The 25,111-nt window shown below is 41.0% G+C and overlaps 1 protein-coding gene across 1 annotated transcript; it reads right to left on the reverse strand.

Moving 5' to 3' along the window:
• Positions 1-569: 569 nt before the first annotated feature.
• Positions 570-25,111, reverse strand: LOC104210500 (SKP1-like protein 3). Its single transcript, XM_070146117.1, has 2 exons — positions 25,042-25,111; positions 570-1,021 (listed from the first exon to the last, which is right to left on the reverse strand). Exons 1-2 carry the CDS (start codon positions 25,109-25,111, stop codon positions 570-572), a joined length of 522 nt encoding a protein of 173 aa, XP_070002218.1.

The following is a 25,111-nucleotide window of genomic DNA, read 5'->3' on the forward strand; positions in this document are numbered from 1 at the left end:
CAACCGAAAATACCCCAAAAATATAGCAATCTTCAGAGAAATTATATAATACATCTCAATATATAAATTATATTAATTTAAAAAAAAACCTATGAATACATTCATGGCATATAGCGAGACAGTGAATACAATGAAATATATAGAATACAGCGGGATACATTGAAATACAATAAAAAAAAAAGACAGTGAATACAATGAAATACATAAAATACAGCGAGATACATTGAATTACAATGAAAAAAATAATGAATACAATAAAATACATGAAAATACAGCGTAAAAACCAAGAACCAACAACTCTTTTCCTTGCAAAAACCATAAACCCAGCAGATCTTCGTCCCTCGTATTGTCTTCCTCCGGCTCAAAATTCACTGTCTCCAAGTTTTATGAAGATGAAGAACAAGATTTCGAGCCATATGAAGATGAAGAACAATATGGTTGTAATTCACAGGGAAGCAGAAGAGAAGAGGGCACTGATTGAAGCAAATCGAGGCCAAGATTTTCTATACCATAACCACCAGATATGTTTCTAGAAACTAATTACAAACCTTAAAGATCACAAACACAAACTAATCAACAGATTCGTCACGTTCTCCTTCAAAGGCCCACTTATTTTTCTCATAAACCTTTACCTCTTCCTCTTCTGTGTAATCATTAGTTACATTAAATATCTTCCTAACAGCCTTCACCGACTTGTTCTTAATTCTATCAGCAATTGTCTGACATAAAAACTCAAATAAGCCCTTAATGCTAAGGTAATTAGCAAAAAATAGAACTTCAAATAGGTTTTTAAAGCTAGTGTTCACGAATTTCTTGTCGAAAATTTTGATGTCTTCGAAGTTTTTGATATCAGAAGAGAAGAGAGCACTGATTGAAGCAAATTGAGGCCAAGATTTTCTAAAAGTAGACGAAAGTAAAACTGGAATTCCCACAGGGAAGCAGATCTTCGTCCTCTCTCTTTTTCTCTCTGTTTCTGTGTTTTGGACCTCCCTTCCCTTATGTTGAAGATCTGAAGGGTCGTCTGAAAGTGCACAGGGAGGACATGTATCAAAGTAGAGAGAGAAAGAAAAAAGTATAACTGAATAGCATATTTAGTGGCTTAGGTGTAGGAGGTAACCAAATTAGATATTTTACTATAAACATTAAAAGGTATCTATAGAATATAATTTTTTAAAATGGTATTTATTTAAAATAAATAAGGTGTTAACCTTTGCTATAGGAGGTAAACATTCCTTTATTTTATGGGAACCAAACATGTTGTCTTGGTAAATGTTGCCAGAATTGACCCAACAATTGTTTAATTTAGATGGGCTAAAAGGTACATGTCCATTCACTAATTAAAATTACAATACCTCCGAATTCAATAATCCAAGTGGATTCACAAATGAAGATCAGTGATCTAGTTATGTGATGACCCAAGAGGTCATCTTTTATTTTAGAATCCATTTTTCGTGTTCTAAGGCCTTGAAAACCACCTTTTATCTCTCCTCGATTTACATGCGCAGTCCGAACGCGATCCCGAAAAGCTTTTGTGTGAAAATTTTAAGAAATAATAATTTTTGGCATAAAAAGATGATTTTAGTTGAGTTCGGTCAATATTTTTGGGACGTAAATGAACCCGGACCCATTCCAACGGTCCTGAGAGTCCGTAGTAAAATATGGGACTTGGGCGTATGCCCGAAATCGAATTTCGAGGTCCCTAACCCGAGAAATGAATTTTTGAAGAAATTGTTTGACTGAAAATATAAAGGTCTTTGAAAATTTAATAAGATTTGATCCTATTGGTATCGGGCTCGTATTTTGGTTCTGGAGCCCGGTACAGGTCTGTTATGGTATTTAGACCTTATCTATGAAATTTGATGAAAAACGGAAGAGATTTGATATGATTCGGACCCTTGGTTGAGAAAATAGAGATTTTGAACTATCTTGAGAATTTCATTAGTTTTGGTGTTAAATTCATTGTTGAAGATATTATTTTGGTAATTTGATCGCACAAGCAAGTCTGTATGATGTTTATAAACTTGTGTGCAAGTTTGGTTTGGAGCCCCGAGGGCTCGGATGAGTTTTGGATAGGCCACAGAGTGTTTTGAGACATAAGAAAATTACTGGTATGTTTCAGGTCTACAAGCTTCGCATTTGCGAAGCCTGGCTCGCAAATGCGAGCATCGCATTTGCAAAGAAAGATCGCATTTGCGATCAGTGGGGCTGGGTGTCACGACCCAAAATCTACTAAGGATCGTGATGGCGCCGGACACCGCTGTCAGGCAAGCCAACCAAGATACTTAATTAAATTCTCGTTTTAATAATTTTGAAAACTATGATTTTCCTTCAATTTTACTAGTAAAAGATAATCGTTTCAAATCAAATATAAATTTTAAGAAGTTAATACAAGATACCCCATAATCATACCAGAACCGGTGTCACAAGTGCATGAGCATTTACTAGGAATGAAATAAAATACAAGAATTGTCCGGAATACAAGTGGATAGAAATGAAAATACAGTACAATACTCTGAAGGAGACTCTGCTGGTTACGGGTCGTCTCGATAATTGCAGCTCACCTAAGTCTCCGTATCAACCATGCCGCTATGCCACTAAGCCACTAGCCACATATGAACCTGTGCAACAAAAATGCACAGCAAGTGTAGTATGAGTACAAAAACAACGTGTACCCAATGAGTATCCCGTCTAATCTCGAAGAAGTAGAGACGAGAGGTTGAATTCGACACTTACTAGTGGTCCAATGATAATATAGTAAAAATGTGAGGAAATCAGGGAATTTTATAAAACAACAATTACAATTCATAAAACCAGATAGCAGGTAAACAACTTCCCAAATAATAATGAATTTCCAAAGATTTACTTTTTCATTATCTTTATCAATTTATCTCCGGCTAGGAAAGGCAAATATCAACATTTATAAATCTCATGCAACATTACAAGCATGTGCATATCATACCGAGGTCGTACGGCCTGATCCAACAGAAATGTAAAATATGCACTGCCGAGGGTCAAACAGCCTGAACCATAGATGCATCTATTACCCCGCTCGCGAATCATCTGTGCGACGCGGTCAACATAAAATAAGCAAACACCCTTCTCGCGAATCATACATGCGACGCAGGTACGCATAGAATCACATATTCAAACAGTTAATCAAGACTTCACCAAGGAACAACTATCCAAGGAAAATCTAATTCTCTTTTTTACAATTCAAGAAAATGAAGCTCAATCTTTTAGAAATTTACTTACTAATCCGATGTGATATAAGCAATTCAAACCATCAATAGGATTACAAATATTTCCAAGTACGGCATGCTTTTGGGTCCTAGACTACCCAAAAAATAGCATAATAGTAGCTACGCACGGACTCTCATCACCTCGTGCGTACGTAGCCTCCACAAATAGGAGCACATAACCAATTAACTCACATATGGGGACAATTCCCTCTTACAAGATTAGAAAGGAGACTCACCTCGCTCCGAAGCCTCTATTCCGATTCAAGAACGTGCTCAAACTTCGTATTTGGAGCCTACTGATCCAAAACTATTCAAATAGGGTAAGAACTAGTCAATACATTCTCAAAAGTTCATATTCTAATTATTAAATCAATTTCCCAACCCTAAATGCAAGGTTCCTAAAACTCATCCCCGGGGCCACGTGCCCGGATTCCGGAAATTTTTGAAGAAAATTGTTACTCAACCTAAGGATCAAGAATATATGATTTTTACTTCATTCCTTAACAAATTTCGTGGTTAAATCCTGTTTTTACCAAATTCTAAGTTTTTCATCTACAACCCTTGATTTTTCCAAATTTTCACATGTTAATCTAACCATAATCCATATATTTAACTTATGATGGGTAGAAATTACTTACTCTTTGATGACGATGAAATCCCTCCTCAAATGCTCTCAAAAATCGCCTAAGGTCAAGTGGGAAATGAGGGAAATGGCTAAGTTTCGGAATAAAAAGCCATTGCACCAGACGCAGAAGTCGCATTTGCGACTCCAGGCTCGCAATTGTGATGTCGCATTTGCGACAAAAGCACCGCAAATGCGAAGCCCAACCTCCCCTGACAAGGTCATATTTGTGATAGAATCCTCGCAAATGCGAAGAGGACAGCATCGCAAAAGTGATGGCCCCCTCGCTAATGCGATCCCCTACTCAGCTTTCCCAGGTTCTCAAATACAAGCCCTCCCTCGCAAATGTGATGTCGCATTTGCGACCAAAATACCACAAATGCGGTCATACCAGTACCAGCAGTCCCATTTCTTAGAAAATCACTCCGAATCTATCCCGAATCTCACCCGAGACCCCGGGGTTCCAAACCAAACACCCGCACAAGTCTAAAAACATAACACGGACTTGCTCGAAGCCTCAAATCACATCAAACAATGCTAAAACCATGAATCCACTCCAATTCAAGCTTAATGAACTTTAAGATTTCAAACTTCTACTTCTGATATTTAAACTCGTTAAATCACGTTCGATTGACCTCAAATTTTGCACACAAGGCATATTTGACATTACGGACCTACTCCAACTTTTGGAATCAAAATCCGACCCCGATATCAAAAATTCAACTCTCGGTAAAACTTCCCAAAAACCTTAAAATTCTATCATTAGCCAAATGACTCCAAAATGACCTACGAACCTCCGAATTCACTTCCGATCGCACTCCCAATACCAGAATCATCATACGGAGCTATTCCCAGACTCGGATTCCCAAACGGACATCGATAACACTGAAATGCACTTCAACCCAAACTTATGTAATTTCTTCCAAAATCCTAACTTCCACAATAGGCGCCAAAATGCTCCCGGGTCATCCAAAACCCGATCCGGGCATACGCCCAAGTCCGAAATCATCATACGAACCTACTGGAACCTTTATATCTCGATTCCGAAGTCATTTACTCTGAAATCCAATCTTAGTCAATTCTTTCAACTTAAAGCTTCCGAAATGAGAATTCCCTTTTCAAATCAACTCCGAATTCCCCGGAATTCAATTCCGACCATGCGTACAAGTCATAATACCTGAAGTGAAGCTGCTCATGGCATAAAACTGCTCAACGTCGCGCTAGAGATCAAAATGACTGGTCAGGTCGTTACATTCTCTCCCACTTAAACATACGTTCGTCCTCGAATGTGCTAAGAACTGTGCTGGAGTTGCCCGAAACTACTATTTAACACCTCGAGCACCTACCTGTGCTACCACAACTTAGCTGGGCACCCTAGCTCAATCAATCTGAAGATATCCTTTTTCACTTAAGCAAATAAGCCTTACAGCCCAATTCCTACATCCAGAATTCTCTGGCAGGCCTATTCCAACATACGCTCACCGTATCAATAACTACCTGCAACACCAAAACATGACTGCATACCTTATCTGAATTCACACCTTGCACCACTTTACTCACAGGACCACAATAACATTCTCTGATCAGTTTAGTTGAATTCCATGAATTTGATGCTCCCATTGCACCTCATGACATACATAGGTCTTGCTCTATAACTCTTACAATACCGCCACGACGGAAGAGATGTGTAGAAATTCATAGCTAACTGCCGAATCAACAAATCATTGGGTCTATACTCCTGACAAGAACCATCACCTCATTCTAAACCAGATAATGGTATTTGCTCCTCAATATACTTCATATAATCATATTGCAATAATCTTAAATCCCATGATCTTTTCTCACCTCGTACGAACTACTCAGGTAATAAGCCACCCCAGACATGATCCAAAGGTCTCATATGCCATCATAATGTGCCAATAGGCTACCAATTCGAACATGATACATATAAGAAACGAACTCTGGAAAGGAAATCCAATTACCCCGCTCGCAAATCATACATGCGACCCGAGCACACAGCTAATATGAGTTTTCCTCAGAAAAATAGGAAACAAAACACATAAAAACAGATATGGGGAACTGTACTTAATATCACACTGTTGCATCGTGCAACCCGATCCAAATAACATACCCATGGCGGCGTGCCACCCGCTCCACACATAGAATTCACATAAGGAGATATACATCGAGCTAAATTGCTCGTCACAACAAAATACCGAATATTGGTCGCAAGCACGCTAAGTGCATAATACCATCCCTGGGGAGACATATAGCGCCATAAGCTACAAAACTCAAGCACGACTGAGGTGCGATATACGATCTGAATCTCAAGATCCATCCTGCTCATATAACATCATCTCTACGCGGAACCTTAACATATAAGAAATTCACCAAGCCATCTCACAACTCAGACGGCGCAATATATCATTACATAAAATAGCTGACGACAAAATAACACCCCGACTACTCTTCCATAAGGAGCGCATTGCTAAAATGAACACACCTGGCCTGATATAGAGCCCATATTCACATCTAAATTCATCCACAGACCTCAAGCTGATCCTGATCGCACTAAACTAGGCTAATAACCTTTCAAAGGTCCATAATAACTCCCATTTTCCTCATAACACACAGGAACAACCATCATGATTGGAGTAATCCTCCACAGTCCACAACCCAATAAACCGAGTGCCCTCCAAGCATCAATTCTCAATTTAACGGCATCACTACAATCTTCATACTTGGTTTAACTCTTCAATCAATCAAGTGACTGCATGCCACACTTATACAACCTTCCCGTGGGGCACGCTCCCACAATCTTCCGTAACAGATAACAGGTCCGTACATCCGAACCATCGGTCGCACTAACGCTGAGAAGCGATCAAGAATCCTTGACCAAGATGCAAAGCCTTTTTCATAAAACACTGATCTCAGGTGACGCTGAAGATAATACCCACTTACTTTACTCATCGAAACTCCTTTCCTACTCATCCGAGCTCGTGACATCCTTGTCAACAGCGAATTGCAACCTTGATCCTCACTTCAAGCTCCATACCACTCACTACACCCAACATGCCGATATACGATAGAACACAATTTTCATCATAATTCCAGAACCACTAATAGATTAACACTACATCATATAAAAACTTTTCACTTAACTCACTTCAGGAGAACCATAGCAAGACACGGGTGAATTCTCATAACCATAGAATATGCAAATCTCTAAGTAGTGGTCTAAGCCACCATAGCCCTTTCGGGATCCGCCTACACATAATAGGCCATAACAGTAGAATCCTTTTGAATAACATCAATTACGGAGGCCGACAAGCCTCACACATATCATCACAAATCACTTGCATAACTTGATCACGCTGAAGGAACCGATCACTACCACCAATATGCCAATTCAACTATGGCTAACCAGTCTATCTTTTCCCAATTTATCCTTGATTGCCTTAGAAATAATGATAACTCCATTCAACACATAACACACTCCATCCGCACTCATCTCGAGTGACCTTGAATCACGTGACCATGTTGTCTCAAATCCCATGAACCTTTTCATACCTCCCTTGTACGCACATTCGCATCCTCAACTGGTATGCCCATTCTGATAATCCCTCTAAGAATCCAAAGTCCTTTCTCATTTTACTCCTAAATGTTGTACTACAAGTAAAAACATCATAGAACATTCTGGGCCTCTTCTCATAAACTGCTACAAAAGCGTGATTCTTAACCGTACTTATAGGCTCGAAATCATTAGGCACCAAACTTTACCCCTTTGAATCCACTAGAACCGTTGTTGAGAGCCACCCGCTCTAACTTGGCCCCGAATATAATCAAATCTATGAATCTTCTAGTACATGAATACCCTCTCGACGAAGCACCCAGCAGAATCACTTTCCTTGAAACCCGCATCTATACAAGGCATAAATCCCGAATCCTTCCACAAGTCTGAACAGAGCCAATAAGGCCAACCATAGCACACCTTTAACAATCCATTTGCTCAAATTACCACTTATGTCATCTTCCCGTAGTTGAAATAACCCATCAATATGCTAATAACCAGAAACCTCGCAAGTAGTTAACTATGCAACCTAATCATAGGCGGTGAGACTCTCCCACTTAGCTTGAATCCACTATTACACACCTATAGAATTCACCAAGATTCTTTATCTCTTATTGACATGACCTCGCGTAATTAAACCATCAGCTTCCTTGAAATCCTTCCATTAGCACTTCATGAACACCCTAAATTTCCATCAACATTCATATATTCAACCTCTTACCGGAATGGCCAGTAAAATCCTCCGCAGAAGCTTCGCCAACCACGCGACCGCTAACCCGCTCACAGGGAATAACCCACCTGTGAAAATCACCTTCCGACATCTTCCAACGCTGCTTCATGGGGTACAATCATTACGATATCAATAACCCATCCTAAGTCCGAGCTCACTCTCTAGCTGCACAAGTCCATTCACCCCTCGTGGACATCAATTAGATGTGCGGCAACATCCTTCCAATTCAAAGTTATGTTGTATCCTTCTTTATTTCAAGCAGCTCCCTTCCGTTATATCAAATCTCCTACCGCATAATAGCCCATGCTCCAAATTAAATCCATAGGCCCCAATCACCAATCTCTAAAATTCCCAAATCATTCCAAACTCTCCTTAAGGTGCGTAGTCATTCTACCGCAAAGCCCATATGCAACTCCGCCAAACTCCCACTTTGGCAAAACTCACCCCTTTAATCGACTACTCGACCTTTGCTTCTTATATCTGGTCTTCTAGAAGTTTTAACCACCGCCTGACACTCCCCACATGTCCTTCCTCATCCTTTGCTGCTCAGCTGTTGCCTTAAATAAAATCCATCTTTGTGGCCCTTGAACCTACGAACCGTTGCTAACTTTAAATCTCCCCGAGGTTATCTTTCTTGGGCCATCAACACTAGATATACTGATTCAATCCCGAACCACCACATATCGCGATCTCTGACAGTCGCCTCTCCATTATTGTTTCACAATATCCTGCCCAAAAGGCGAATTGAAGAAAACCATAACACCGGTGAACTCATATTCAATCGAGGACGACGATACCACGTCACAGATGAAAATTCCACCACGCTCGAAAATACCAACTCTCATTACTCCATCAAACCAAACGTGAACATTTATAGGCCAATTGCTTTTACTCCGCCGGAAATGAAATATCAGATCTCTGAATCATGTACCGAGTAGACTTCCTTTCAAATTATTCACCGCCCCAACACATAGGCAAGTATCCTACCATCAAGTTAATACTGTGTGATAACCAATCATGAGCAATTATAGCGATCTGTGCATAGTCTCAAAGCTCTCAGGAATACTGTTACTGAGCTGAAATGAAAAGATATCCTCCCGCAAGGCAATGACAATAGCCCCATCAACAATACCAGGAGAAACATCCCGCACCACATCTGTGTTGCCATTACAATCCTTCAATTCTCGATTTATAACCAGTGGTTCGCGTCGCATAAGATTTAGTAGGAAGGAAACAAGGGCATAAGCCTCAAGGAATCAAATCGCACGATGAGGAATCAAGAAGGGAAGTACTCATAATAGCCTTGTAGCCTCCCGAAGATAAGTACAGACGTCTCTGTACCGATCTGCAAGACTCTACTAGACTTGCTCAAGACTCGTGAGACCTAAGGGAACCTAGTTCTCTGATACCATGTTGTCATGATCCAAAATCCACTAACGGTCGTGATGGTGCCGGACACCGCTGTCAGGCAAGCCAACCAAGATACTTAATTAAATCTCGTTTTAATAATTCTAAAAACTATGATTTTCCTTCAATTTTACCAGTAAAAGATAATCGTTTCAAATCAAATATAAATGTTAAGAAGTTAATACAAGATACCCCATAATCATCCTAAGTCTCTATATCAACCATGCGACTATGCCACTAAGCCGCTAGCCATATATGAACATGTGCAACAAAAATGCACAGCAAGTGTAGTATGAGTATGAAAACAACGTGTACCCAATGAGTATCCCGTCTAATCTTAAAGAAGTAGAGACGAGAGGTCAACTTCGACACTTACTAATGGTCCAATGATAATATAGTAAAAATATGAGGAGATCAGAGAATTTTATAAAAATAACAATTATAATTCATAAAACCAGATAGCATGTAAACAACTTCCCAAATAATAATGGATTTCCAAAGATTTACTTTTCATTATCTTTATTAATTTATCTCCGGCCAGAAAAGGCAAATATCAACATTTATAAATCTCAAGCAACATTACAAGTATGTGCATATCATACCGAGGTCGTACGGCCTGATCCAACAGAAATGTAAAATGTGCACTGCCGAGGGTCGAACGGCCCGAACCATAGATGCATCTATTACCCCGCTCGCGAATCATCCGTGCAACGCGGTCAACATAAAATAAACAAATACCCTGCTCACGAATCATACATGCGATGCAGGTCCACATAGAATCACATATTCAAACAGTTAATCAAGACTTCATCAGGGAACAATTATCCAAGGAAAATCCAATTCTCTTTTTTACAATTCAAGAAAATGAAGCTCAATCTTTTAGAAATTTACTTACTAATCCGATGTGATCTAAGCAATTCAAATCGTCAATAGGATTACAAATATTTCCAAGTACAGCATGCTTTTGGGTCCTAGACTACCCGGACAATAGCACAATAGTAGCTACGCACGGACTCTCATCACCTCGTGCGTATGTAGCCCCCACAAATAGGAGCACATAACCAATTAACTCACCTATGGGGACAATTCCCTATTACAAGGTTAGAAAAGAGACTCGCCTCGCTTCGAAGCCTCTATTCTGATTCAAGAACATGCTCAAACCTCCAATTTGGAGCCGAACAATCCAAAACTATTCAAATAGGGTAAGAACTAGTCAATACATGCTCAAAAGTCCATATTATAATTATTAAACCAATTTCCCAACCCTAAATGCAAGGTTCCTAAAACTCATCCCCGGGTCCACGTGCCCGGATTCCGGAAATTTTTGAAGAAAATTGTTACCCATAACCTAAGGATCAAGAATATATGATTTTTACTCCATTCCCTAACAAATTTCGTGGTTAAATCTTGTTTTTACCAAATTCTAGGTTTTTCATTTACAACCCTTGATTTTCCCAAATTTTCACATGTTAATCTAACCATAATCCATGTATTTAACTTATGATGGGTAAAAATTACTTACCTCATTGATGATGATGAAATTCCTCCACAAATGCTCTCAAAAATCGCCTAAGGCCAAGTGAGAAATGAGGGAAATGGCTAAGTTTCGGAATAAAAAGCCACTGCACCAGATGCAGAAGTTGCATTTGCGACTCCAGGCTCGCAATTGCAATGTCGCATTTGCGACAAAATCACCACAAATGCGAAGCCCACCCTCCTCTGACATGGTCGCATTTGCGACAGAATCCTCGCAAATGCGAAAAGGACATCATCGCAAAAGCGATGGCCCCCTCGCAAATGCGATCCCCCACTCAGCTTTCCTAGGTTCTCAAATGCGAGCCCTCCCCCCCCCCTCGTAAATGCGATGTCGAATTTGCGACATAAATACCGCAAATGCGGTCATACCAGTACCAGCAGTCCCATTTCTTAGCAAATCACCCTGAAGCAATCCCGAATCTCACTCGAACCCCCGGGCCTCCAAACCAAAAACCCGCATAAGTCTAAAAACATAACATGAACTTGCTCGATGACTCAAATCACATCAAACAATGCTATGAATCGCACTCCAATTCAAGCTTAATGAACTTTAACATTTCAAACTTCTACTTCCGATGTTTAAACTTGTCAAATCACGTCCGATTGACCTTAAATTTTGCAAACAAGTCATATTTAACATTACGGACCTACTCCAACTTTCGGAATCAAAATCCGACCCCAATATCAAAAAGTCAATTCTCGGTCAAACTTCCCAAAAACCTTAAAAATTCTATTCTTAGCCAAATGACTCCAAAATGACCTACGGACCTCCGAATTCACTTTCGATCATGCTCCCTATACTAGAATCACCATACGGAGCTATTCCCAGACTCGAATTCCCAAACGGACATCGATAACACTGAAATGCAATTCAACCCAAACTTATGAAATTTCTTCCAAAATGCTAATTTCCACAATAGGTGCCAAAACACTCCCGGGTCATCCAAAACCCAATCCGGGCATACGCCCAATTACGAAATCATCATACGAACCTACTGGAACCTTCAAATCCCGATTCCGATGTCGTTTACTCTAAAATCTAATCTTAGTCAATTCTTTCAACTTAAAGCTTCTGAAATAAGAATTCCTTTTCCAAATTAACTCCGAATTCCCCGAAATTTAATTCCGACCAAGCGTACAAGTCATAATACCTGAAGTAAAGCTATTCATGGCCTCAAACTGCTGAACGATGCGCTAGAGCACAAAACGACCGATCGGGTCGTTACACTAGGAAGGGACCTTCGCAATTGCGAAGCTCATCGCATTTGCGATGTGAACAGGTCGTGTTTGCGAACAATTGTTCGTATTTGCGATAAAAGCAGGTCCTAGACATTCGTCACATTTGCGATGAAATGTTTGCATTTGTGGGGTTCGCAATTGATCGCAAATGCGATATCTGCAACTATTCAAAAGAGTTTTGGACGGGATTTTTGATTCATTTCTAAAATTTTCAAACCCTAAACTTCAAGAGGTGATCAATTATTCCCCAAATCATAGGTAAACAATTTCTAACTCATTAATTTCAATCTATTTCATGTTTTTACAAGATTTCATTGCAAAATCTGAGATTTTCATGGGAAATTGGGTGTTTTGGGGTGAAATTTGAGAATTTCGAAATTTGGGGATTTATACCTCAAATTGAGGTCGCATTCCAAAACCAATTGCATATCCGGGCTCGAGAGTGAATGGGTAATCGGGTGTTAGTTCGAACTTTGAGTTTTGACAAAGCGGGTCCAGGGTTGATTTTTGACTTTTGGGGAAAATGTTGGGAAACTTATAATTAAGCATTGGAATTGAGTTATTTAGCATTTACTAATGTTATTAAGTTAATTATTAATAGATACAAGCGGATTGTAGGTGGAATCGAGAGGTAAATCGTTAATTGAGGTTTGATTATGGCCGTGAAATCGAGGTAAGTGTTGTGGCTAACCTTAGCTTGAGGGATTAGGTGTTGTTAGCTTATTTGCTACGTGTTTAGTTGTCGAGTACGATGTATAGGTGTGGTGCCGAGTATCTATACGTTGTTATTGGGTCATAGCATGCAAGTGAGTCTTATACTTATGATCATTGTGTCTCTTATTATGTATTGTTCATGCTTAAGCTAGTTATTCTTCATGTGGAACAAGTCTTGTTATGTTTTCTTGTTATTGGGTAATGTTGAGTATTGACCCAAGTTGAGACTGATATTGTGAATTTAACTGTTGAAACGAGATTGGTTATAGCTGATTCACTTGCCGGGATGTTATTGTTTCTATTGTTTGGGTAAGAAAGAGTGTAAAGAATAAAGGGTGATGTCGTGCACAATATTGTGAGTGAGTGTTAATACACGAAGGGTGATGTCGTGCCATATTCTGTGAGTGTTAATGTACAAATGGTGATGTCATGCCATATTCTGTGAGTGTTAATGCACGAAGGGTGATGTTGTGCCATATTCTGTGAGTGTTAATGCATGAAGGGTGATGTCGTGCCATGATTATGATAGAGTAAAAGCATGAAGGGTGATGTCGTGCAGTTTCTGTTGTTTCTTATGGTGAGGGCTAGATTAAAAGCACGAAGGGTGATGTCGTGCACATGTTACTATGTTATTACTTCTATTGGTTCAAAGCTTGATGTTCATTTTGCTTCTTTATTGTATTATTGTCAAAATTTGATATTCCCCTCAGCATGTTTCCCCTTCCCGTTATGCTTTGTTAAATTTATGTTGTTATTACTTTCTCGTATGTGATTTAACTACACAGGTTTATATTGTTGTCGTGTCCTAGCCTCGTCACTACTTCGCCGAGGTTAGGCTCGACACTTACCAGTACATGGGATCGGTTGTACTGATACTGCACTCTGCACTTTCTGTGTAGATTTCGGTGTCGGACCTCATGAGTAGAGTTTGGATTGTTGCCTTCATTCTACAGGAGACCCAAGGTAGATCTACTGGCGTTCACAGACCCTGGAGTCCCCTTCCCTCTATTTTAGTTCCTGTTTTATTTAATTACAAAAAATAGATGTATTTTCCTTTAAACCAATATTTGTAGAAATTCTTAAACATTTGTGGATTGTGACACCAGATCATTTGGGGTACTCGTGTTTTAGAGATTTGAACTGTTCTAGAAATTTCTGCACTTATATCTGCTTAGATTTAATTATTATTTATTGTTGTTTTGGGTTAATGATTAATGTGTTAGAACCGTAGTTGTTGGCTTGCCTAGATTTCTAGAGATAGGCCCCATCACGACACCAACGGTGGGAAATCTGGGTCGTGACAAGTTGGTATCAGAGCACTAGGTTTCCAAGGTCTCACAATTCACGAATGAGCTAGGTAGAGTTTAAGGGATTGGTACGAAGACGTTTGTACTTATCCCCCAAAGGATACTTAGTTTAAGAATAACCTCACATCTATTCTTTTTTGTCGTGTGATTTGACTTCTTAATGTTAATTGAACTTCTACTTTATTCCTTCGTAGAAGGAGAGAACACGTACTGCTTCATCAGCTGATTAGCAGCCCGAGCCCCCAGTGGAAGCTCCTATGCGAGGCAGGCTGAGGTCGTGCTAGAGGTCGAGGTAAGGGCAGGGCTCGGCCAAGGGCTCGAGCAGCAGTACCAACAGCGGAGACTCAGGTGGATTTTGATGATAAGGTTCCGGCTCAGACTGTTTCGGCAGGGCTAGCTCAGGTTCCCGAGGGATTCATCTCTACCCCGGTACTTTAGGATGTTTTGGTTCGACTAGTGGGTCTTATGAAGAGCGTAGCTCAAACTAGCACATTCCCTGTAGCACCAGCCGTCTCTCCGGCTAGGGGAGGAGCCCAGACTCCCGCTACCCATACCTCGGAGTAGATAGCTCCTCAGTTCCAGACTCCAGCAGCTCAGCCAATGAGAGTAGCTCAGCTAGTTATTGCGGCTCAGGCCGCTGGTGGATCATCTATGTCTTCTGAGGCTTCGTTGAGGTTGGAAAAGTTCACCAAGATTTTCCTGGTTCATTACAATGAGGCAGCATTTGAGGACCCCCATGATTATCTTGTCCGCTACCATGAGGTGTTGCGGAATATGGGGATAGTAGAGACCACTAGGGTCAACTTTCCTGTATTCTAGATGATAGGGTCCGCCAAGAGATAGTGGAATGATTTTGTGTTGACCGAACTAGATGGGTCGCCTACATTGACTTAGGACCAGTTCTCTCAGCTATTTCTCGAGAAGTTCCTTCCTATCACTCAGAGAGAGGACTATCGCAGGTAGTTCGAGCATCTTCAGCAGGGTTCTATGACTGTCACCTTGTACGAGACTAGGTTTGTTGATTTGGCTCTTCATGCTCTTCGTAGACTCTACACCAAAAGAAAGAGTGAGGAGGTTCATTGAGGGACTCTCTCAGCCTATCAGATTGCAGATGGCTAAGGAGACAGGGAGCGAGATTTTTTTCTAGGATGCGGCCAATGTGGCCAGGTAGGTTGAGATAGTTCTAGCTCAGGGGAGTGGTCAAGGGTCTGATAAGAGGCCTCGTCATTCTATTCGGTTCAGTGGTGCCTCTTCTAGAGGCAAGGATTCTTTTGGTAGGGGCCATCCTCCCAGACCGTTTCATTCAGCACTTCAGGCTTCTCATGGTGCTTCAGGTGGTCGTGGTTCTCATATGTTGTATTCTAATCAGCTACCCTACAGTGCATCACCAGCTCCTATTAGTGCACCTCTACTCCAGAGTTTTCAGGGTGGTTACCCAGGTCGTCAGGGTCAGTTTCAGGGTCAGCAGTCCTAGCATCCGAGGACTTGTTATACTTGTGGCGATTCAAGGCACATTTCTAGATTTTGCCCTCGAAAATCGAGCAGTTCTCAGTATCAGAGTTCTCGTGTCGTGGTTCCAGCACCGGGTGTTCTACCACCCACTCAGCCAGCTAGAAGTAGGGGTCAGGCAGCTAGAGGTCGAGGTCGAGTTGTTAGAGGTGGAGGTCAGGCCGCTAGAGGTGGAGGCCAGCCAGCAGGAGGCCATCCCAGGGATGTAGTTCAGAGTGGTGGGGGCCAGCCCCGATGTTATGCTTTCCCAACCAGGCCTGAGGCTGAGGCATCCGATGTCATTTTCACAGGTACGGTTTCAGTTTGCAGTAGAGATGCTTTAGTTATATTTGATCCAGGGTCTACATACTCCTATGTGTCATCTTATTTTACTACGTATTTGGTTGTGCCTCGTGATTCTTTGAGTGCTCATGTTTATATATCCACATTGGTGGGTGATTCTATTATCGTAGATCGTATCTATTGTTTGTGTGTGGTTACTATTTGGGGTCTTGAGACCCGTGTAGATCTCCTACTTCTTGATATGGTCGATTTTAATGTCATTTTGGGTATGGATTCGTTGTCACCTTATCATGCCATATTGGGCTGTCATGCCAAGACCATGACCTTAGTCTTGCCGGGGTTACCTCGATTGGAGTGGAGAGGGACTCATGGTTATTCTACCAGTAGGGTCATTTCTTATATGAAGGCTCGGCATATGGTCGAGAAAGGGTGTTTGGCTTATTTGGCTTATGTTCGCAATTCCAGTGCAAAGGTTAACCGGAGCAATAACTGCTATAAAGTAAGGAGATGCGCAGGAACGATCCCTAAAGCAAATACTCGGAATGCTCCACGACTAAGTATACCCATTCAGACTCGCTTTTGTTCAATTATAAAAAAAGAAGCACTTTGATGAAGATTTATAGCATCATTCAAGTAAATACAGATTAAGATCGTAGAAATATGAGCTTGTGATATAGCTACACCTAATTCCAGACCTCCTTACATGGATTTTATACCAGTTGTTTGTGAGTTTGAAGAGGTATTTCTTGCAGACCTTCGGGGATGCCACCCGATAGGGATATTGACTTTTGCATTGATGTGGCTCTGGGAACTCAGCATATTTCCATTTCGCCATACCGCATGGCCCCACCAGAGTTGAAAGAATTGAAGGAACAGTTGCAAGATTTGTTGGATAAGGGCTTTATTAGACCTAGTGTCTTGCCCTAGGGTGCACCGATGCTGTTTGTTAAAAAGAATGAAGGGTCGATGAGGATATGCATAGACTATCGATAGTTGAACAAAGTCACCATCAAGAACAAGTATCCATTGCTGAGGATTGATGATTTATTTGATCAGCTTCAGGGTGCCAAAATGTTTTCAAAGATTGATTTGAGTTCTGGCTACCATCAATTGAGGATTAGGGCATCTGACATCCCTAAGACAGCGTTTTGCACTCGGTACGGGCATATGATTCTCTAGTGATGTCATTTGGGTTGACAAATACCCCAACAGCATTTATGGATTTGATAAACCGAGTGTTCAAGCCCTATCTGGATTTATTTGTGATTGTTTTCATTGATGATATCTTTATCTACTCCCGCAACCGAGAGGAGCATGAGCAACATCTTTGAGTAGTTCTTCAGACTCTAAGATACAGTCAGTTATATGCTAAGTTTTCAAAATGTGAGTTCTGGTTGAGTTCAATTTCATTCTTGGGTCACGTGGTATCGGCAGAGGGTATTCAGGTAGATCCTAAGAAGATTGAGGCAGTCAAGGACTGGCCTAGGCCCACATCAGCTATAGAGATCCGGAGTTTCTTGGGTTTGGCTGGTTATTACTGTCAGTTTGTGGAGGGGTATTCATCTATAGCATCCCCGATGACAAGGTTGACTCAGAAGGGTGCCCAGTTCAGGTGGTCGGACGAGTGTGAGGCGAGTTTCAGAAGCTCAAGACAGCTTTGACTAGCGTCGGTGTTGGTGTTGCCCACAGGTTCAGAGCCATATACAGTTTATTATGACGTATCTCGTATTATACTTGGTGCGGTGTTGATGCAGAATGGCAAGGTTATTATATATGTTTCGTGGCAATTGAAGATTCACGAGAAGAATCATGATTTGGAGCTAGTAGCCATTGTTTCACGCGCTGAAGATTTGGAGGCATTATCTATATGGCGTGTCCTGTGAGGTGTTCACGGATCATAAGAGTTTACAGTATTTGTTCAAGTAGAAGGAGCTAAATTTGAGGTAGAGAAGGTGGTTGGAGCTATTGAAAGACTATGATATCACCACCTTGTATCATCCCGGAAAGGCCAATGTGGTGGCCGATGCGTTGAGTAGGAAGTCAGCCAGTATGGGCAGCCTTGCATATATTCCAGTCGGTGAGAGACCACTTGCATTAGATGTTCAGGCTTTGGCCAATCAGTTCGTGAGGTTGGATGTTTCTGAGCCCAGACATGTTCTAGCTTGTATAGTCGCTCGGTCTTCATTATTTGAGCGTATCAGAGATCGGCAGTATGATAACTCCCATTTGCTTGTCCATAGGGATACAGTGCAGCACAGTGGTGCCAAGCAGGTTACATTTGGAGAATACGGAATTTTGAAGATGCAGGGTTGAGTTTGTATGCCTAATGTGGATGGACTTCGTGAGTTGATTCTATAGGAGGCCTATAGTTCCCGGTATTCTATTTATCCGGGGGTTGCCAAGATGTATCACACTTGTGGCAGCATTACTGGTGGAGTAGGATAAAGAAGGATATTGTTGCATATATAGCTCGGTGTTTGAATTGTCAGCACGTAAAGTACGAGCATTAGAGACCTAGTGGTTTGCTTTAGAAGATTGAGATTCCTAAGTGGAAGTGGGAGCGTATCACTATGGACTTTGTTGTTGGACTCCCACGGACTCAAAGGAAGTTCAACGCAGTATGGGTTATTGTGGATAGGTTGACTAATCGGCGCATTTCATTCCTGTGGCAGTTTCCTATTCTTCGGAGCAGTTGACAGATATTTATATCCGTGAGATTGTTCATCTTCATAGTGTTCCTATGTCTATAATTTCTGATCGAGGTACACAGTTTCCCTCGCATTTTTGGAGGGCAGTACAGCATGAGTTGGGTACACGGGTCTAGTTGAGCACAACATTTCATCCTTAGAAGGACGGACAGTCCAAACGTACTATTCAGATTTTGGAGGATATGCTCCGATCATGTGTTATTGACTTTGGAGGTTCTTGGGATCAGTTCTTGCTATTAGCAAAGTTTTCCTACAATAACTGTTACCAGTCGAGCATCTAGATGTCTCCCTATGAGGCATTATATGGTAGACGGTGTCGGTCGCTGGTTGGTGGTTTGAGCCGGAAGAGGCTTGGTTGTTGGGAACAGATTTAGTACAGGATGCCTTGGATAAGGTTAAGATCATTCCGGATAGACTTCGTACAGCTCAGTTCAGGCAGAAGAGTTATGCCGACTATAAGATTTGTGATGTGGCATTCATGGTCGGAGAGCGAGTGTTGCTTCGGGTGTGATGAGATTTGCGAAGAAGGGCAAGCTAAGCCCTAGGTTCATCGGGCCTTTTGAGATCCTTGATCGAGTGGGAGAGGTGGCTTACAGACTTGCATTGTTGACGGATTTATTAGCTGTGCATCCACTGTTTCATGTGTCAATGCTTCGGAAGTATCATGATGATCCATCCCACGTGTTAGACTTCAGCACTGTCCAGTTGGACAAGGATTTGACCTACGAGGAGAAGCCGGTAGCTATTCTAGACTGGCAGGTTTGTCCGTTGAGATCGAATAGTTATCCTTCGGTTCATATGCAGTGGAGAGGTCAGCCTGCTGAGGCAGCTACCTAGGCGTCTAAGTCCGATATGCGAAACGGATATCCCCATCTTTTTACCGACTCAAGTACTTTTCTATGTCCGTTCGAGGATGAACGATTGTTTTAGAGGTGAAGAATGTGATGACCCAAAAGGTCATCTTTTGTTTTAGAATCCGTTTCTGTGTTCTGAGGCCTTGAAAACCTCCTTTTATCTCTCCCCGATTTACATGCGTAGTCTGGGCGCGATACCGAAAAGCTTTTATATGAAAAATTTAAGAATTAATGATTTTTGGCTTAAAAAGATAATTTTAGTTGACTTCGGTCAATATTTTGGGTAAATGAATCCGGACCCGTATTCCGGGGTCCGTAGTAAAATATGGGACTTGAGCGTATGCCCGGAATCGAATTTCGAGGTCCCTAGCCCGAGAAATAAATTTTTGAAGAAAATTGTTTAACAGAAAATATAATAGTTTTTGGAAATTTAATAAGATTTGATCTTGTTGGTATCGGGCCTGTATTTTAGTTTTGGATCCCGGTATAGTTCCGTTATGGTATTTTGACCTTATCTGTGAAATTTGATGAAAAACGAAAGAGATTTGATATGATTCGGACCCTTGGTGGAGAAAATAGAGATTTTGAACTATCTTGAGAATTTCATGAGTTTTGATGTTAAATTTGTTGTTTAAGATGTTATTTTGGCGATTTGATCACACGAGCAAGTCCATATGATGTTTTTAGACTTGTGTGCATGTTTGGTTTGGAGCCCCGAGGGCTCGGGTGAGCTTTGGATAGGCCGCGAAGTGTTTTGAGACTTAAGAAAATTGTTGGTATGTTTCAGGTCTGCAGGTTTGGCATTTGCGAAGCCTGGCTCGCATATGCGAGCATCGCATTTGCGATCAGTGGGGCTGGGAGGGGACCTTCGCAATTGTGAAGCTTAGGATCGCATTTACGATGAGAACAGGTCGCATTTGCGAACAATAGTTCGCATTTGCGATGAAATGTTCGCATTTGCGGGGTTCGCATCGCAAATGCGATATTTGCAACTGTTCAAAAGATTTTTAGACGGGATTTTTTATTCATTTCTCAAATTTTCAAACCCTAAACTCCAAGAGGCGATTTTCCAAAGACCAATTCTTCCTCAAATCATAGGTAAACAATTTCTAACTCATTTCTTATAATCTATTTCATCTTTTTACAAGATTTCATCACAAAATCTTGGGATTTTCATGGGAAATTGGGTGTTTTTGGGTGAAATTTGGAAATTTCAAAATTTGGGGATTTAGACCTCAAATTAAGGTCGGATTCCAAAACCAATTGCATATCTGGGCTTGGGGTGAATGGGTAATCGGGTTTTGGTCCAAACTTCGAGTTTTGACCAAGCGGGCCCGGGGTCGATTTTTGACTTTTTGGGAAAAATGTTGGGAAACTTATAATTAAGCATTGGAATTGAGTTCTTTAGCATTTATTGATGTGATTAAGTTAATTATGACTAGATACAAGCGGATTGGAGGTGGAATCAAGAGGTAAAGCGGTAATTGAGGTTTGATTGTGGTCGTGGAATCGAGGTAAGTGTTGTGGCTAACCTTAGCTTGAGGGATTAAGTGTTGTTGCCTTATCTACATATTTAGTTGTTGAGTACGACGTATAGGTGTGGTGACGAGTATATATATGTTGTTGTTGGGTCATAACATGCAAGTGAGTCTTATACTTGTGACTATTGTGTCTCTTATTACGTATTGTTCATGCTTAAGCTGGTTATTCTTCATGTTGAACAAGTGTTGTTATGTTTTCTTGTTATTGGGTAATTGTTGATTATTGACCCAAGTTGAGACTGATATTTTGAATTTAACAGTTGAAACGAGATTGGTTATAGCTGATTCACTTGCTGGGATGTTATTGTTTCTATTGTTTGGGTGAGGAAAAGTGTAAAGCACGAAGGGTGATGTCGTGCACGATATTGTGAGTGAGTGTTAATGCACGAAGGGTGATGTCGTGCCATATTCTGTGAGTGTTAATGCACGAAGGGTGATATCGCGCCATATTCTCTGAGTGTTAATGCACGAAGGATGATGTCGTGCCATATTCTGTGAGTGTTAATGTACGAAGGGTGATGTCATTGCATGATTATGAGGGAGTAAAAGCACGAAGGGTGATGCCGTTTCTGTTGTTTCTTATGGTGAGGATGAGAGTAAAAGCACGAAGGGTGATGTCGTGCACATATTACTATGTTAATACTTCTGTTGGTTTAAAGCCTGATATTCATTTTGCTTCTTTATTGTATTACGGTCAGAATTTGATATTCCCCTCAACATGTTTCCCCTTCCCGTTATGCTTTGTTAAATTTCAGTTGTTATTATTTTCTCGTATATGATTTAAATCTGATAGGTGAATTCCTAGTCCAAAATAGTTAACACTTAAAAATGGTAAAAATAAGGTCTAAAATGGCGAATTGATTTGTTTATACAAGAGTACCATCATAATCCAGACATTCCACTGCTACTGCAGCATTCTTGCTTGAGCCGAGCTCCTATGTTTATGACCAGTGGCGTAGCCATATATATTAGAGGGTGGTCGACTGTAGGGGTGGGCATCAGTCGGTTCGGTCTGGTTGTAAATGTTATCGGTTCAGCATATCGGTTGTCGGTTTATAAATATGTTAAACCGATAACCGAACCGATAAGATATCGGGTATCGGTTTGTCGGTTATCGATCCTTATCGGTTCGATTATCGGTTTACCCGATAAGTGTGAGCACGTGATTTTTGTTTTACGCGACAATCGCTCCAAAAGAAATAAAAATAATAACAAATGGTCCCGCTATACAACTTTGGATTTTACATGGCACTTTGTTAATTATTTATGATTTTTGCCCATTTTTATTTTTTATTAAAACAAAATACAAAAATGTATGTGTCATGCGTAATTTAAACCGTAATCCGTTTGTTAAATGGAGAATCACAAAATACGCATTTTTTGTCCTGATTTGTTGCCTTGTTTAGTTTTACCTACTTCTAACATTTTTATATGCGTGTAATAAATACGTTAAGTATTAATTAATGGTGTTTAGTTTTATTTAATTAGGTTGTGTGTTTAGGAAAATTAGAAATAAAGAAAAGAGGTTAAAACTCGTTTTAAAAGAGCTTGGGCCAATTCGCATTTTTAAAATCAGGAGGCCCAAATGAACAGCCCAAACGACCTAGTCCCAACAGGCCCTCTGCAAGATGCCTAAACGACGTCGTACAGGCACCATCTCTGTGAGTCGTTGATGGATTCAAAGGAACGGCCCAGATCTGGCCAATCCTTTACTTAAACGACGCCATATGAGGCCTTTTAATCATAGCCGTTAATCCATTCCTCATCCTACGGTCAAGGTCAATTCCTCATAACCCATGATGAACCCGACCCATTTCCACCCGGACCAACCCAAACCCCGTTTAGATAAAACGACACCGTTTCTCCTAAGCCTTCAGATCCAAGCCGTTGATCTCGATTGATCCAACGGCTGAGATCAACCCACCCATTCCATATATAAGCCTCCTACCATACCCTGCCCCCTATCCAAGACCCCGCCTTCGTCCTCATCCCCTTCCCCTCCAAACCCTAGAGCCGCCCCCATCTCCCTTCACCAGAAACCCGGCGGCATGGACGCCGGTGACCCCATCCTTAACACCATAGAACCCCCTTGCCACCCTGAACATGGATCTGTTAACTACTTAGCTCGAATCCCCTCCCACCTCCTCGAATCTTCATTTGAAGATTCGAGTCGGAACCTAACTTACACCGATTAACCCCAGTTTCATACCAGATAGTCCCCGGACCCCCTCGTGACCAAACCATGCTTGGTTTGGTCCGAATCTGACCAGGGAAACACAAATCCCAGATCTGATGTTTTGAACCCTAGGGTCCTCGTGTCTGTCCCTTGCATGTTCCATGCCTGTTCCGTGCCTGTCCTCGTGCCTGTTCCGTGCCTGTTTTAAACCAAGAGATTAGGGTTAACCTCGTGTCTGTCCCGTGCCTGTTTAAACCAAGAGATTAGGTTTAAACCTCGTGCTTGTTCCGTACCTGTTTAAGCCACAGAGATTAAGGTCTAATGGACCTTAATCGAAGTGTTTCTCATCTGAGAAACACTTCGATTAAAGTCCGTTCAGCCTTAAGAAAGGTCTGTTCGAATCCAAGCTAAGGCCTTTGATTTTTCGGGATTTAAGGTGAGTTTTTGTTTTCTTTTTCTTTATTTTTAGTCCAGGTGTTGTTTAAGGAGGCTGTTCATGTTTTGTGAAATTTATGTTTTGAATTTTATCAACTGTGTCATGTCCACCTTGCCTGAACCTCTGTGTTTGATTGAGTCCTTCTTCTACTTGTTCTAATAATGTGTATGTATGTATGTGTTGTGCAATTAGCTGAATTTCAAATTTGAACTGACCAACTGATTCCTCGAGTACAATTTTGCTTAGTCAGTACAATTCGAATCATGTGTTCGATACTGTTAAATGTCTGATTTTGGTTTCGATTGTATGTGTTATAACTAGTATAGTCGAGTCGACATATGTCGTCAATTAGTTTCAGTTGTCCGAACAATAACAAATCAACTTACTTCTGCTAAGCATTTGCTTGAATCAATTAGGAACTGAGTTTGTTTACTTATAGTTGTTAATTTGAATCAGAAATGTAAAAGGAATGTTTTGTTTAGTTACAGTTCTGAATTGGAGGGCATGTGCACTTGTGCACAACATGTGCACCTCATGTGCATTGTGCACAACCTGTGTCCTGCATAAAGGCTTTTGTTAAGTTTAAAATAATTTGACAGCACATGCTGTCAGATTACATTCTGCTGCCCATACTCTGCTTTAAGTTTCAGAAATAATAAACATTACTCAAAAGCCTTCTAAGGGAATATCATGGGGTTTGCTTATACTTAATTAGTTAAGTGGAATCTGAAAGTAGGAGAGCACATGGGAGGGGTGTTGTGATGGTCTAAACAGGCTGTTAAAGGTTTGATTTTAGGCTTATAAAAGGCAGACTTCCATCAGTTTGAAGGGGAGAGGACACCTGATATTAGAGAGACATTAGGAGATCTGAGAATAGGGAAAGGATAGTATATACACACACAGACAGAAATAGATAGAGAGAGGCATAACACAGGAAAGAGGAACTGCATTTTTCATCTTTGTCTTGATTCTCACTGGCCTGGATTTCCCTGTTCCATATTGATTTCTTCTGAGTCCTGTTTGAGATTTTTAGTTGTGTGTAGCATCAGTGCATTCCTAGATCTGTTTTGCCTAAATTCTGATTCATATTACTGGGAACTTGCTACACTCTGCCATTTTTCATTGGCTCCAAACTGCATCTTGCACTGGGATTTTGTTTCTATTGGTTACCTGCTGTTGCTGCTGCTGCTATTCTGCTTCCTGCTGCTGCTGACCTTTCTGCTTCACTTCTTCTTTGCAT

Source organism: Nicotiana sylvestris, chromosome 5 (genome assembly GCF_000393655.2).
Source record: "Nicotiana sylvestris chromosome 5, ASM39365v2, whole genome shotgun sequence".
NCBI lineage: Eukaryota > Viridiplantae > Streptophyta > Magnoliopsida > Solanales > Solanaceae > Nicotiana > Nicotiana sylvestris.